The 14,755-nt window shown below is 51.2% G+C and overlaps 1 protein-coding gene across 7 annotated transcripts in view; it reads left to right on the plus strand.

Annotated features, from left to right (window-relative positions):
- The first annotated feature begins 613 nt into the window (after positions 1–613).
- The window catches only part of TET3 (tet methylcytosine dioxygenase 3), a 163,695-nt gene continuing 149,553 nt past the window's right edge, over positions 614–14,755 (plus strand). For 2 of the 7 annotated variants that reach the window (XM_089773819.1, XM_089773823.1), the window contains exons 1-2: positions 614–899; positions 2,421–3,231. In XM_089773819.1, coding sequence (XP_089629945.1) covers positions 2,917–3,231 — 315 coding nt within the window. In that variant the 5' untranslated portion in view covers positions 614–899; positions 2,421–2,916. Of the gene's footprint in view, positions 900–1,078; positions 1,310–1,424; positions 1,682–2,420; positions 3,232–14,755 lie in introns of those variants that run through there. The other 5 variants (XM_075910902.2, XM_089773821.1, XM_089773820.1 and 2 more) reach the window with 5 other exon arrangements.

A 14,755-nucleotide genomic window follows, 5' to 3' on the forward strand; every position in this document is an offset into this window, starting at 1 on the left:
GTGGAGCCAGCTCCTCCATCAACTTGTGGGGTAGAATTGCTGCTAATCACGGTCCTGCACCCATGGTACCAGCCCAGCGCGCACCTAGCCAGGCCCCATATCCTGGTGTCCCTACCATGACAAAGCAGAGTTGTGTAGCCCAGCCTCAGGCGCAACCCTACAATAACAAATCAGGACGGGCATGGTTCAGCCCCTTAGCGCAACCCTACAGTAATAAACTAGGGAATACATAGCCCACGCTCTTGGAGCAACTCTGGGGTAATGTACCAGTGTGTGTACGGCCTGCCCCCCCTTGGAGTGACCCTACAATAATAAACCAGGGCATGCTTAGACCCGCCCCTTTGGAAGGACCCTACAATAACAAACCAGAGCACATAGCGCGGTCCCCGTGGAGTGACCCTCTGGCTAAGGAGTGCGCTTGCACGCACCCCAGCACTCAGGAGCACCCCAACTTGTGGCGAGCCCAGGGACCCTGGCCCAACCCTACCATAACAAAGGAGAGCGTGTGTAGGACCTGGTCAGCTTTCCCCGCGGCGCTGGGAAGCACCCAGCAGTTCACTGCCCTGGGAGCAGCCCAGCCCAGCCGTATTTCACAGCTGATGGACCATCCTCCCCCCGCTGCCCCCCTTCGGCTCGGGCCAGCATGTGGAAACTCTCCAAAGCCCACGGCTGCTGCCAGAGCCCGGCCGGGGGGGAGCCGCAGGCAGCCTCGGGGTCCTGCCAGGGATTCCCCGCTGCGGGTCTGGGAAGCAGCCACAGCTCTCCCCGCAGCCCCCCGCCTTCTCCGGGGGGGACAGAGGCAGAGCCTGGCTGGGCGGATCGTGCGCACAGTTAAGCCCCGGAGCCATGTGGCTCAAGTCAAGCGCCTCCGGGGGCTGGGCTCCCCGTTAGCCCGGCAGGTGAGTGCGGCGGGGCGGCAGCCCCCGGGGTCCTGCCCCGAGGGAGTGGGGGCCCCAGGAGGAAATCTTGGGGCGCCGCGGCCCCCCTACTTCCCTGAGCGCCTCCCTGGCCGAGGCAGCAGGAGACGCCCTCCAGCGGGGCGAGGATCCACCCTATGGCCCGGGGAGGAGGAGGTTACCCGGGGTCCCGCTAGCTCGCTCAGCCCGGGGAGAGGAACTGCTGGTACCGCGGGGGAGGCTCCCCTGGCTCCGCTCCAGCGGGGGCGTCTGGCCGCCCCTCCCCCCTGCCATTGTGGGGGTGCTGCTCGGAGAGGAAGCAAAGTGCTTCCCCACGCCCTAGGCTTCCTCTCCCCTCCTCGCAGCTGCCTGGAAACTTTCCCCATTGTCCGTCCCCGGCACGGGGGCTGGGGGTGAGCTCGGGCTCCGGGGCTGGGTTGGGGGGAGGCTTTCCCAGCTCTGAGCGGCGCCGGAGCCAGCTGGGCGCACGGTGTTTGGAAAGAGGCCCCCTCCTGTAGCAGAGGGGGAGGGAGCGGGCTGCAGGGCTGGTGTTGCAGGAACCTCCAGAACAAAGAAGCAGCAGCAGCAAGCAACGTGCTGCAGCAGCAGCTGCCTTTGCAATTTGCATCCACACTTCTGCTTGTTGGTTTCCCCTTCTCCCTCCCTTCCCCCCACCTCCTCTCCCTTCCCCCCCACTCCTCCCGCATGCACTTCTCTCCCTTCTTTATCTCCGTGCCGATTCACACGTTTGCAGGGCTATTTGCTGCACCTCTTGTTGCTTGCTGGTAATGGCTCTTTGTGTATTGGGGGCTGGAGGGCAGTGGGGTAATAGTGCTTTATTTAAAAAGCAAAACAGAACATCTTCCAGAGGTGGAGGGGGGTAGATAAACAGATCTGTGGCTATTAAATGCACGCGCACACACACACTACTGCAGGCAAACAAAGATCCGAAGTTAGCAACGAATCTGTTGAGGGAAAGCAGTTTGCAAAAGAGACTGAAAGTGAAGGGTTATTAAACTTCTGCTCTGGCTGTTAATAGCTTGGATCTTTTAAAACTCACAGTTGGGGTTAAAGGTGTCCCGATTTGCAAAGTAAAAATCTACAGTGAGAAAGTTGGGGAGTGGATCGTCTCCATGAGTGGTGGGAATTTTAAAGGGGTTACTGATTGAAACTATAAGTGTCTTAGAACAATATTTTAAATGTAGTTTTTCCCTAGAGGCAGAGGTTTGGGGGTTTTAATTTTTTTTTTTAATTTGGGATTGTAATGCTTGCTTTAATTTAAACTTCAGAGTTAAATTTTACACTTTTAAGTGCTTGTTTTGAGAGTGAAAATGACTTGGTATCAGAATGGCAAACAGTCATTTGTAATTTTGAGTTCTTAAATTGTAAGGATACATTCTATTGTTTTGGCACTTGATCTGGTGGTTTTAGTGGGAGTGAAATTTATTTAGAACTACAAAATTACTAGTTACATTCTGTTGTGTGTTTTTTTTTTTTTAATTTTTATTTTGCTTCCTCCCCCAGAAGACACCTTGTTGGCTCTGGTCTCTTCAGGATCCCCCTAATCTTAGATAGAGAGAAAAGCTTTGCTGTTATATTGTCCTTGAGATTTCAGCAACCTGGGAGATTCCAACTAAACCGTGCGAACTTCCAAGTCAGCGCTCCCCTCCCCCTCGCTTTCCAAAAAGTGTGTTGTATCCAGGATGATCCCCTCGCAGAGGGTCTGTAAGAAAACAGAACTCAGAGTTTGGGAACAAAGCACCCCAAGAAGAGAGCAATCATTGGGGTGTAAAACCAGATGAACTGTGAAGAGGGTGGAATGGAGCTGGAAGGTTTGGCAGAGCGAAGAAATTGAACTAGTGACGTGATCACGTTATTTTTAGTTCTCGATTTGTATTCCCCACTTTTAGTGCGGGGAAGAGGGCCCCCCCCCCTTTAGCTGTACTTTGGCTTCCTTCGCTATTTTACATCTAGCTAAAAAACCCTCCTCCTGCATTGATCCCCAGTCTGACAAGGAGCCATGAAGAAATTCCAGTCGTTGCTGCAGCTTAGGAATGAATCGACAGGTGCCTACGGCTTCCCTGAAGGCGGTGAGATGTTGAACGGCTGCGAAGGCGGCTTTCTGATTGTGGAGAAAAGCGACGTCTGTCTTGGTGTGGACGCTGCTGGCCAGGCGCGGAAGAAACGGAAGCGCTGCGGGCTCTGTGTCCCTTGCCTGAGGAAGGGGAATTGTGGCGCCTGCACCCACTGTGTGAACCGAAGGACCAGCCACCAGATCTGCAAAATGAGGAAGTGCGAGGCTCTGAAGAAGAAAAAATCGGTGCTTCTCCAGGAGGTGAGTTCCCGATTGGGCTATTGAACGAGCTTGCGTGGTTGGTAATGGCATCTGAAGTCTGTGCTTTCCACTCCCACTCAGTGGGGAGTTCTGAGAGATGAGACCTACTCCACTTCCTGCATTTCATAGTTGCCTCAGGGGGGATAACTGCTGGAACTCCCTGGTGCTGGATAATGTGGAGACAGATAACTCTGGAAACATTGAAAAAGGGCCCAACAGTTTTGTGTGAGTTCTGCCCTCATGCTTCCTGGGTATGTTTTTTAACTGCCCCATCACTTGGTGGTGTCCTTGGTACTCATGCAGCCCGGGTGACAATGACTGCAGGGTGGGGGATGTGGTTCATTGACTGTGTTGGGATCACAGGGGTGTCAGTGAAATTGGAATTTGGTCCTTGTATATGAAAAGCGTGAGTAATTGTGGTCTGTGGGGGGAGAAGTGCAGGTGGGTTGGTTGACTGGGGAGACCAGTTTCACCCCACAATCTGTGGTTTAAGGCTGATTCCACAGCCCATTGAGGTTACTTTGGACCCTATAAATACAGATCTTGTTGGCTCCTGCTTTGGCCTTGTCTTTTCCCTGTGTCCTCCCCAGTCCCAAGTAGTACTGTTTTCCTTAGCCTATGTGAAGACAGCCTGGAGGGTAGTTCTGTGGCATGAAGGCACTGGCCCTTCGGGGCGTCAGTGGTGCAGAGAGCCTTAGGCTGGCTGCTCTGTGCCTGGGAGAATTTCTGCTTTCTGCGAACGGTGTCCCATGCAGGAAGGCTAGCTGGGACACAAATGAGAGAGGCTCCATCGATCCTTATGCTTCGGGGCTGTAGCTGATTCCTGAGATGGGACAGGAAGAAATTTTCTCCCTTGGATGGCAGATCATTGCATTATTTAGAGCATCTAGGAACACAGGACTTAAGACTGGATCAGACCCAAGGTGTGTCTAGTTCATTAACCTGTTTTTGGTGGTGGCTGGCCCCTGGCATACCAAGAAGGTGCAGGAAACCTAATTCCTAGTATTTGGATTAAGACTTAGAGCCTCTGGGAACAGGCTACTGGGTGAGATGTGATGAGACCATTAGGCTATTCTGGGGGGTGGTTTGAGGGATTTCTCAGGGTATTTGCATGAAAAATGGGATCTTTAAAGAAATAAAAGCTGGCCCCGCTTCCTGTCTCCACCTGGGAAACTTCAGCAGTGCCCACCAGCTCCTCTTTGATTGCTGTGGAGTTGGTTGGGGTGCCATGTGCAGAGGTTCTGATCCATGGGAGCCAGATATAACAAAGGTAAATGGGCCATCCTGTTCCCAAGCCCTGGTAAGAAACAATGTGGAAATGATCCATCTATGCCAGTGCTCATAAAGGGAGTTTTTCCCCTTGGAAGAGATTGGAGGGAAGATTATGTGGAAGTGTTTGGACTGATGTGTGGTTGGGGTGCTCTTGTCACTCAGTGTGCATGTTATCGCATGCTGCTCTTCAGCCAAACTGGCTTGCGACAGCAAAGAAAATATTTATCCAACTCTGCGGGCTGCGGGGGGAGCGGGGCCTTTGGAAGTGGCATGCGTCAATCGTTGTGCATTGAGGCTGGCGCTGGCTGGGAGGAGAACCTTTCTGTGAGTGCTGGGTGCTGTAGTGATGTGCACAAGTCAAGGGTGATGTTTCAACCTGCCGAGCAAGGTTTTTGGTGGGAGAAATGTGTCCCAACCCCAAAGGCCCCTCATTTTATTATTTACTTAAATCATGGTCCAAATTGGTGCCTCCCTCGCACTAAAGGCTACACAGACCCATAAGCAGATGTGATTCAGACCCCCAAAGAACTTACAGCCCTAAATCTCATCTCATTTATCATGTTGAACCTGGCTTGAGGATCCCTCCGCTCCCTTCTTGTGTGAGATCCCAAAACATCCCTATCGGCGGCCGTTGCTTGCATGGGAAAGTGTCATTAAGGGCGGTAGCGTTCAACAGAGTGTTAGCTGCTTCCAATGCAGTTCAGCAGCTGGAACAGAAGTGGAGAGGCAGCACTGTGGAAGTGCTCTCCAGACCTCCTTAGCAGACTTCTTACTGCACATTGGGATTGTTTGAAATCCAAAGAGAGGACCACTGTGATCATCTCTGTCCTCCTGTATAACACGCACCAGACCCAGAGAACTGCCCCCAGAACAATTCCTAGAGCTGGTGGTTTAGAAAAAAACATCCAATCTTGATTTAAAAATGGTCAGATACAGAGAATCCATCATAACCTTTGGCAAGTTGTTGTAGTGGTTAATTATCAGCATTGTCAAAAATGTCTGCTTTACTCCCAGGCTGAATTTGTCTTGCTTCTGTTAGATCTTTCTCTGCTAGATTGTAGAGCTCATTATGAAACATTTGTTCCCCTGTAGATACTGAGGGTACAACCAAGTAACCCCTTACCCTTTTCTTCCTTAAGCTATACAGATTGAAACCATCCCAGATAAGGAGACGTTCCTTGGGGATGGGGATGAGGGAAAGAGCTTAGAAGGGGTGGACAATGTATGTCCATCTTCCTACTAGGGATGTCAATATATAGTTGACCATACTATATCGACTATACCAGTGTTTCTCAAAGGGGCTCCACGAGGTTGACAAACTGGAAAGATCGACAGGTACAACACAATCAGTGGACCGCTGGGGCCCCGCATACATTTTTACGCATGTAAAGGGCTCCGGAGCCCAAAAAGTTTGAGAACAGTTAGACTATACACTAAGCCTCAGCTTATCGGTTAATCTTGTTGACTACACGCATGTCTTTATCAGAGACAGCGGGGGGGGGGGGAAAAGGAGCTGGTGGTTCCCCCCCAGCACCAGCTCTGTGGTGCTGCCTCTCCCCTTCCCTCCATTGCTGCCTTTATTAGAGGCAGCAGCACAAGAGCGGGGGCAGAGGAGGCTGCTGCAAAGCAGCCTCTGTCTGCAGCAGGTCCACGCTTCTCACGGACAGAGGCTGCTCTGCCTCTCACGGAGGCACCTGTCCGCGGGGAGTCCGAACGCCCTGCAGACAGATGCTGGCCTCTCTCTGCGGGGAGCTAGGATCCTCATAGGCAGAGGCTGTTGCCTTGGTCTGCCGCGGACGGAATCTGCTCCAGCAGCAGCCCCTGCCCACAGGGGGTCCGAGTTCCCTGCAGACAGAGATTGCTCTGCCTTCCCTGTCCACAGGGAGCTTGGAGCTGTATCAGGGGCAGGAGGGAAGCTGTTTTTTAAACTGGCTTCCCTTATGGACTGTCTCTCGCCTGGCACCTAGCACTGCTGCCTCTGATACAGTGTAAGGTGGCAGAGGGCTCCCTGGGAGTGGACAGGAGCACACTGGCTTCTAGCCCCACCCCCGGGGACTGTAAAATAGTTGAGTAATTGATACGAATTCATGCGATTACTCAGCTATTCAATTACACGATACCTAATGTCCCTACTTTCAACAGTTCTGCTCCTGTGTAAAACTCAACCTAGGAAAACCAGGAAACCTGCTTCATTCTGTAGAAAAAGATCCTATCAATAAAGCATCTCTGAAGGAAAGCTATAAAACAAGATTTGCAGCATTATATAGGACAAAGATGACAAATTTCTGGTTTTACCGGCTTGGGTGGTTGCTCCATTCTGGTTAAAAATGTTGCACATGTAATTCTTAAAGAGACAGAGAGATTGGGAAGTAACAGCACATTTCTTTCCCTTTGAAGCATACCAAGCTGAAATACTTCTCTTTGCACATTGCTGCGTGTTAGCTGTTTTTATGAAGGCTTGCTAGGGGTGTGGTTTTTCTGTTTATTTTTAAATCAGTATATTTATTCTGGTTCAACCTGACAAGTTGATGCAGGATTAAGGTGCTTTATGCTCTGGGTGGATACAAATCAGTGATCTTTCTAAAAAGGATTTTTAAAAGTGTAAGCTTTTAAATCAGGGGTGGGGAACCTTTTTTGGGTCGGGGGCTGCTGACCCACAGCAAAATCAGTCGGGGGGCAGCACGCAAGTGAGAAGGAGACAGATACTCCCCACGTTCCCCTTGCACACCAGAGCTTAGAGGGGCCCAGATTTTGTGGGCTTCAGCCCAGTGGGTGGGTGGCTGGGGGAGCTGGAGCACCAATGCAGGCTCCCCAATGCTTAGCCTCGGGGGCTGGATTCAGGCAAGCCGTGGGCCAGTGGCCTGTTTTAAATAAACCTACAACATTTGAAAATATGACAACCTGTGCTTATTAAAGGAAGAACAAGATTGTGGTGAGCTTCTTCTAAATCTTCAAAAGCGACTTGATTTCTAGGCGGGGAGGCACCTAATAACTTGGTTTTTCAGCATGTGCCGTGCACTTGTCCTCTGAAAACCAGATTTCTTTAAGGTGTAATCTCAAGGTGGATACCTTCAAAATGTTGGCGTGGGGTTGGGGAGACTCAAAACTATTGATCCGGGGTGACATACTTGAGTGTTACATGGCATGAAAATAAAGACATCGCTGCGTTTTTTTAAATCACGTTCTTGAGCTTTCACTTGAAATTACTGGACAAGGGTGTGGAAAGATGCCATCAAATAGACGATCTCGGCATAGCTCCTAGAAGTGGAGGAAATGTGACAATGTGTAATAGAGAGTGGGTTATTTCTGAGAAGATGCTAGCCCTTCTCATCATCTTCAGATGTAATCTTTCTGGATGGAACGTGGTAGTACAACGCTTTAGGCTTCCCGGGGAAAGCAGGGTGTTGCTAACTTCTAGCTATTGGGGGTCAGGAGGCAACTTTCCTTAGAGACACATTATTCCAGACCTGCCACTTGCAGGATTTCGTGCACCTTGTTTTGAATCACCTGGTGCTGGCCATCATCTGTGTTGGGATATTGCATTAGATTGACATGCCTGGATCAGAGCAGTGGTCGCTTCCTATGATGTTCTTACTGTAGGCCTGATTCTGCAACCTGCACTCATGCAAGTTGTCTCATTGTGAAGTCAACAGAGCTAGGTGCCTATTCATCATGATTGAGAGTGGCAGACTTAGGCTTCTTTGTCCTCTGCCTTATGTCTTGTGGTTCTGGAGAACAGACTGAGATCTGTCGGGGACTGAACTTTGTCTGGATTCCAAGGAATCGCTCTGTCTTTAGCCTGGAAACAGACTTGCTTCATTTCTAAATGGCTGCACCTCCTGGCTGAGCTGTCTGTCAGTGGACCCATTAGGCCTTTTGGGATATCAGGGTAGAAACTCACTTTCTGATCCTCTCAAATAGGGATGGATTATTGCTATTGGACAAGTCAGAGACCTCCTCTAGGCTAGAGTACTGTTTCCAATTCTAGTTACCCATGTTGAAGAAAGATGAATTCAGACTAGAAAAGAGGGAGAAAGGGTGCTAAGTCGATCAGCCGGAGAGAGCTGTGAGAAGAGATTGGCTTGTTTCGCCTGGCAAAGCAATGACTGTAGGGGATGTGATTACCATCTGAAAATATGTCAGGAGGGTAACACACCAGAGAAGGGAAAGAGCTCTCCAAGCTAGAGGACAGGAATAAATAGTCATGAACAACTGTTGGCTGGAAGTTGGAAAGTTTCTAATAATCAGAGGGTTTGGGTTCTGACCCAGCTGCCAATAGCAGCCACGGGCAAACACTCTTGAATAGGACCAGTTGACGGGATTGTCTATGATAGCTGGGTATTGAACTCGGTGACTCCTACCTCGCTGTGTTTCACATTGTGAAAACAACACGTGTGCAGTTACAACACCTGTCAAAAAATCTGAAATTCTAATTTCATTGTAGGCTGCCGGGTGGGGAATCTGTCTATGCCTTGGACAACTACTCGAGAGGAGGTAGAGAGCATTTCAGGAGTGAGGTTTTAGGCGTCTTGAACACCCATTCTTCATAAGCATCCAGATACTGTCTCTGTCTTTTCTTTCTCCCTGCAAATTACTCACTTGCACTTAACAAGTACCAGAGGGGTTGTCATGTTAGTCTGTTACTGGGGAAACAACTGGGAGTCCTGTGGCACCTTAAGGACGAACAGATTTATTTGGGAATCCGCTTTTGTGGGCAGAGACCCACTTTGTCAGATGCACACTTCGGCGCTTGCGCTCATTCTCTTTTCACGATTCGCTTTCTCCCTCAAGTGCCTCCAGCAGAAAACGGGCACTTTCCGACAGCACAGTGGCAGGCACTCATAACTCCTGCGCAGCCAGGTTTTCCGCACCATGCTGGCAACAGCCTGAAATTGACGAAGTGTTAGCAGTAAATGTCTCAGCACCCCTGCTGGGTGAGGGCTCAGGTGGGGTAATGCTGGAGGAAGATGGGATTCTGCTGCTAGGGGGTGGTGGGGAGAGGAGCTGCTGTGTTGGCAGAAGGAGGAATCCTGCTCTTCTGAACCAATCTTGATTTCTGGATCTTTATGCAGGGCGAATGTGCCTAAGGATGAATTGATCTTGAATGAGCAATGAGAGGAACTCAGATGATTTCTGCTGTGACAAACAGCTGCCTCTGGGCATTACACATTCTTTGCTAGTCCATGGCCTTTTGGGCAGCAGGCCAGACTAGATTGTGGTCCCTTCTGAAAAGCAAAGCCATTAAGTACCTCGGGATTTGGACTTTCCTCCTCTTTCCTTACAAAAATCAAGTCACCTTTGAAGATTTAGAATGAGCTCCCCGTAGTCTCGGTCTTCCTTTTGAAATCGGTAGCTTACATTTCCAAAAGGGAGTAGTGAAATTTTAAGGTGCCAAACTTCGGACCCCTTAAAGGAACCTGATCCCTATTTCCCATGAACTACTGGGCTTCTGGCCTCTGCATCTCAGACCTCTTTTAATGTGGCTGTTGAGGCGTCCTGAGCCACTTTTGAAAATCATGGCCAATTAATCCATGGAAAATGGGGCTGTTAAATGGTTAATCAGCAAGCATAAGGCTTACCAGTGTGTTTACGGGTTAACCGGCCTTCACTGGTGAACTCCAAAAGTGACCAGCCAGGTCAGAGCAGTCCTGGCCGCAGAGGGGCCAGCAGGTCAGGTGGCAGAACCCTGCAGCCATAGGTTTCGTGGGGCTGGGTGGCTGGCCAGGTGTCAGGTCCTGAATTAAAGTAGTTAACCGTTTATCATCTCTAACAGAAGATTTGACTCTGGATGTGACAGGTTTAAAATAAATAAAGCCCTAGCAAAAGCCAAACTTACCTGCAGTGGGGCATACAATGTCAAATAAAGGCTGCCCCCTTTAATCTACTTCACAGCCAGGAACAGGTTTTTGACCCGAATCCTGTCGGCAGTATGTTTGCTCAGGTCCTTTGACGTGCACTCTCAGTGCGGGCAGTGCAGGGCTTAGACATGTCTGATAAGTTTCACTAATGAAAGTTTCTCTGGGCTTGCCTCTCCCCACTTCCTGCCCCTCCCTATTCTCTCTTCATGCCTTCCACTCCACTGTACATCTCATCAAGGCAGTCCCCTCCCTGATCTTTTTTTTTCTTTTCTTCTCTCCTCTTCCTCAGGGTGTCTTGCTGATGGCTAGACTCAGGGCATGTCAATATGGGGAAATTTGATGGCATAGCTAAGGTGGAGTAGTGATTCTGCCATTGCTGTTCTAAAATAATTCCCCATGTGGACATTCTCTTCCAAAATAAGTTAACTTTTTTAGTCTGGATTAGTTACTTGGCTTTGGAAATGGAAGAGCTATCCTGGAATTCCCATTACAGCCACTCCACTCAGGGCGTTCTCACCACCACAGTGCCTCCTGATGGGGGAATCAGCGCTTGTCCACCAGGGTATCTTCATCTAGCGGTGTCTTGCCCGCCTTCACTTCTGTCTCCACCTGTAGGATCCGCATCGCTCCCCGGACACAGCCATCTGGCCAGGCCTTACTCCGGTCTCTCCCCACTTCCAAGGGACTGACAGTCCTCAGTCCAGCAACTTGCCTCTGTGGCAAACTGTAGTCCATGCCCTGGTCCCTCCCCTCAGCGATGAAGAGGGAGGAGAGAGACCAAGGCCCAACCACTACTCTGGGTCCCAAACCAGGAACCCTGTAGCTGGCAGCCATGTACTGCCGCTCCTTCAACTTCTGCCGCCTGTTTCCCTGGGTCACTTCCCCATAGCCCTAGCATTCTTCTCTGCCCTTCAGTCTGGCAGCCAGTCAGGGTGGCGCTCCCCGATCCTTCCCAGCACAGCTTTCTCTGAGGTGCTTCTCTCAGCAGCCAGTTCTTCTCCCTTGTACTCCAAGGAGAGACTCACTCTGCTCCGTTGAGCAGCCCTTTTTATATGGCCCTGATTGGCTGCTCCAACAAGCCTTCTCCTGATTGGATCTCTCTAAGCTCTCCTCCCATTGGTTGAGTTTTGGGCAGCCTCCCTATGGATTGCTTTGACCCTTCGTCTACCTATGTGGAACAGCTACCCTGCCACAGTGCCCTGCATTTAAATAGCTATAGCAGAACAATAAAACTGTAGACAAAATGCCTGAGTTAAGAGCCTCACTGGATCCCAAATGTCCCCTGTCAGGGCCAGCATCCCCAACAGCTCTGCTTGCACAGCAGGTTTTGCAATTTCCCCTTTCCATGGGTCATAAGCCAGAGTGGGGAGAGCAGGGGCTTCTGAAGCTGTCCCACCCAGCCATGTAATGTGGTCGTAGGAAAAGCTGATCCACCAGCCTGGTTACTAGTGTGGTCTAGTTATGTGGAAGGTGAGGGTGGCTGCCTCTCCTTCCACTCTTCCTATGCCTGCCAGCATCTCAGAAACTTCTCCAAGTGCGGGAGTGTGTGGGAGCTCTGTGCTTCTCAAGCAGAACCTGCCAGGCCTCGGGTTTGCTAGTTTGATAACCCAGAGCACTCTCCCCGTGTTGACTGGTGGGCGATTTCCTGTCAGTTAATGACTAATTTTCCAGTTTCTATCAAGTTGCTTGGCAGGTGAAGATAGTCAGCATTCGTGGAAGAGCTGGCGGCTGTCGCTGATCAGCTCGTAACAAGATGTGGGAGGGGCAACTGCTTGTTTCTTTGGTGCCATCCTGGAGAGTTATTTCATCCCTCAACGTCGGTGGGGGCAGGCTGTGCTCAGCACTTGTTCCATTAGGGATTGGGAAAGAGCAGCTCAGCCAATAACCGGGGCTGAACATAGCTTGGCCCCGAGAGGGGTGTGTGATTTGCCTGAGATCTGTGGGAGAGCTGGGTATAAAACCCAGATCTCCTGGTCTAGTGCTGGCTCCACTGGAAGAACCATGGAAACCCCAAGAAAATCCCTCCGTGCTTATAAAGTAGTGGTTAGGATCATGTCTACACACGTGCAAGATGGAGAGGCGCTTCAGGCTTCTTTAGGCATTGCATCTGTTTTCTGTATTTAATCCACAGAGAGGCTTCCAAGCAGCCTCTGATAAATTCCCCATGTTCTTCCAGTCTAAACAGCCCACTCTTCCTAGGGGGCAGGACTGCAGTTGTGGCTCCCGTGTGAGCTTCTGGAATCGCAGCCTTCTGAAGCCTCCAGGGATGTGACTGCATTGGGTTGTGGTGTCCGAGGGAGCAAGCCTGCCAGCCCGGGTCAGGAGATTTGGGTAGAAGGCACGAAAGCTTCTGTACAGCCAGCCCTTTGAAGCTGTGGTTGGCACTGCTGCCAGGCTCTGAACTAAGAACAGCCGTGCTGGGTCAGACCCATGGTCCATCTAGCCCGGTACGTTGTCTGCTGACAGTGCCCAGTGCCAGATGCTTCAGAAGGAATGAGCAGAACAGGCAATCATCCATCCCCCATCGCCCATTCCCAGCTTTTGTCCAGCAGTGGTTTAGAGCCAACCAGAGCATGGGGTTGCACCTCTGACCTACTTGGCTTATAGCCATTCGAGGATGTATCCTCCATGGACTTACCTAATTCTTTTTGGAATCCAGTTATACTTTTGGCCCTCACAGCATTCCCCCAGCAATGAGTTCCACAAGTCAATGGTGTGTTGTGTGAAGAAGTAATTCCTTACGTTTGTTTTAAACCTGCTGCCTATTAGCGATGCGAATGGTTAACTGGTGATGCTTACTGGTTACGGTTAATCGGTGGGGGCTGGAGCAGTACTCCCTCCCCCCCCCGCCTGCCGAGGGGCCCGCCCTGGGCAGGGGGGGCACTCCAGCCCACCTAGAACAGCCCCCGCTCATGTTGGGCCTGGCCTGACGGAGCAGCCAGACTTTAGCTCAGCCGCCCCCTTCAGTTGGTTAACCGGTTAAACACAATGTTTAACCAGTTAGCCAAGTAAATGGGCTTTTACATCCCTAGGCCAATCAAATCCTGTGGACAAGATCTGCAGGCAGGCTCCCTAGCCAGCAGGGATCTGAGCAACTTGGTGAGGTTTCCATCCACATGTGGGTCAGAGTCTCATAGAAAGAAAGCAGCGGGTGACGTCCAGGCACTGCTAGGCTCAGCCATGCTAAGGCTACAGCTGTGCTGGCAGGCAGCTTCCCTGAATCTCCGATTTCTCTGGGAGTGGGGAAGTTTGCTGATTGCTGTCTGAGGGTGCATACCGCTTAGCCTGGAGGTGATTGCGGGGCTATTGGCAGAAGAATTCTCTTCCTGTCAGTCCTCCCCTCCCCGCTCCCTCCTCCTCGTACTCCGGCTCCTGGAGTAGGTGGGGGAAGGGCAGAGGCACATGAAACAGATGCAGATGGTGGAATTTAAACTTTTCTGGCTGCGGTGCTGCTTGGCTGGGCTCCCCTCCTGTGCTTGTGCGAGTGGCGGCCAGAAAATGTCCAGCTTTGTGGTCTCCCCGCCCTTGTACGTTTTCTAATGGAGTAGGATCTGCCGGGGTGACCTCTAGCCCTGGCGGGGGATGGGCTTTGGTCCAGGAAGTGCGCTCCGTCTCCAGGTTTGGCAGGTGTTTGGCTTTGATCTTCTTGGGAGTCTAGACTCCTTGGGGTGCATTCCCAACTCTGCCCCGTGCCTCAGTTTCTCCTGTTGCAAAAGTGGGAGCAGTGATGACTTTTTTAAAAGTGTCCCTGCAAAGTGCCTCTCAGCAGCTTAGTAGGAGACTGGCTCCTCTCCCCCCCCCCCCCCCCGAGAAGCAGGCAAAGTCTAACTTTAGGGGAGGGGGCAAAGCCACATCCCCTCCTCCCCACTGTGCTCCTGGATGCACTGCCTTGGTGTTGATTGCTGGGGCCACCAGCAAAGGTTGGGCCTTGCCCCTCGCCAGAGACACCTGGAGCACAACTGTGGAGAAGCAGCTGTTGAGTGTCCCATTTTCCTGGGGCTCAGGCTTTGGGCTTCTGCCCTGGAGTGGCTGCTTTCTAGCTCCAGGGCTTTGGGCCCCATCCCCGAGCTTCAGGTGCTTCCTCTCCCCACCACCTCTCCCACCCCAATCCCCTCTGGCCCTCACTTCCTCCCCTGATCCCCCATCCAGGGCTTAATTTGTCTCCAGGCTCGCCAGGGCTGAGTAAGTCTGCTGTGAAAAGGGATACTTGTGTGTTTGCTACTATCACCTTTTCACGACTGATTTACTAGCAAGCGATAAATAAATCCCAGAAGTCCCGATTCGTCAGTTAGCGGGTTAAACGTTAGGTTGACTTAATGTTTAATTGGTTAACTGGCTAAGAGGGATTTGGGCTGGGGACCACGCCATCCCGGCTGGAGCAGACTGCAGCCCAC

This window comes from Pelodiscus sinensis, chromosome 28 (assembly GCF_052426305.1).
Source record: "Pelodiscus sinensis isolate ZL-2025 chromosome 28, ASM5242630v1, whole genome shotgun sequence".
NCBI classification, from domain to species: Eukaryota; Metazoa; Chordata; order Testudines; family Trionychidae; genus Pelodiscus; species Pelodiscus sinensis.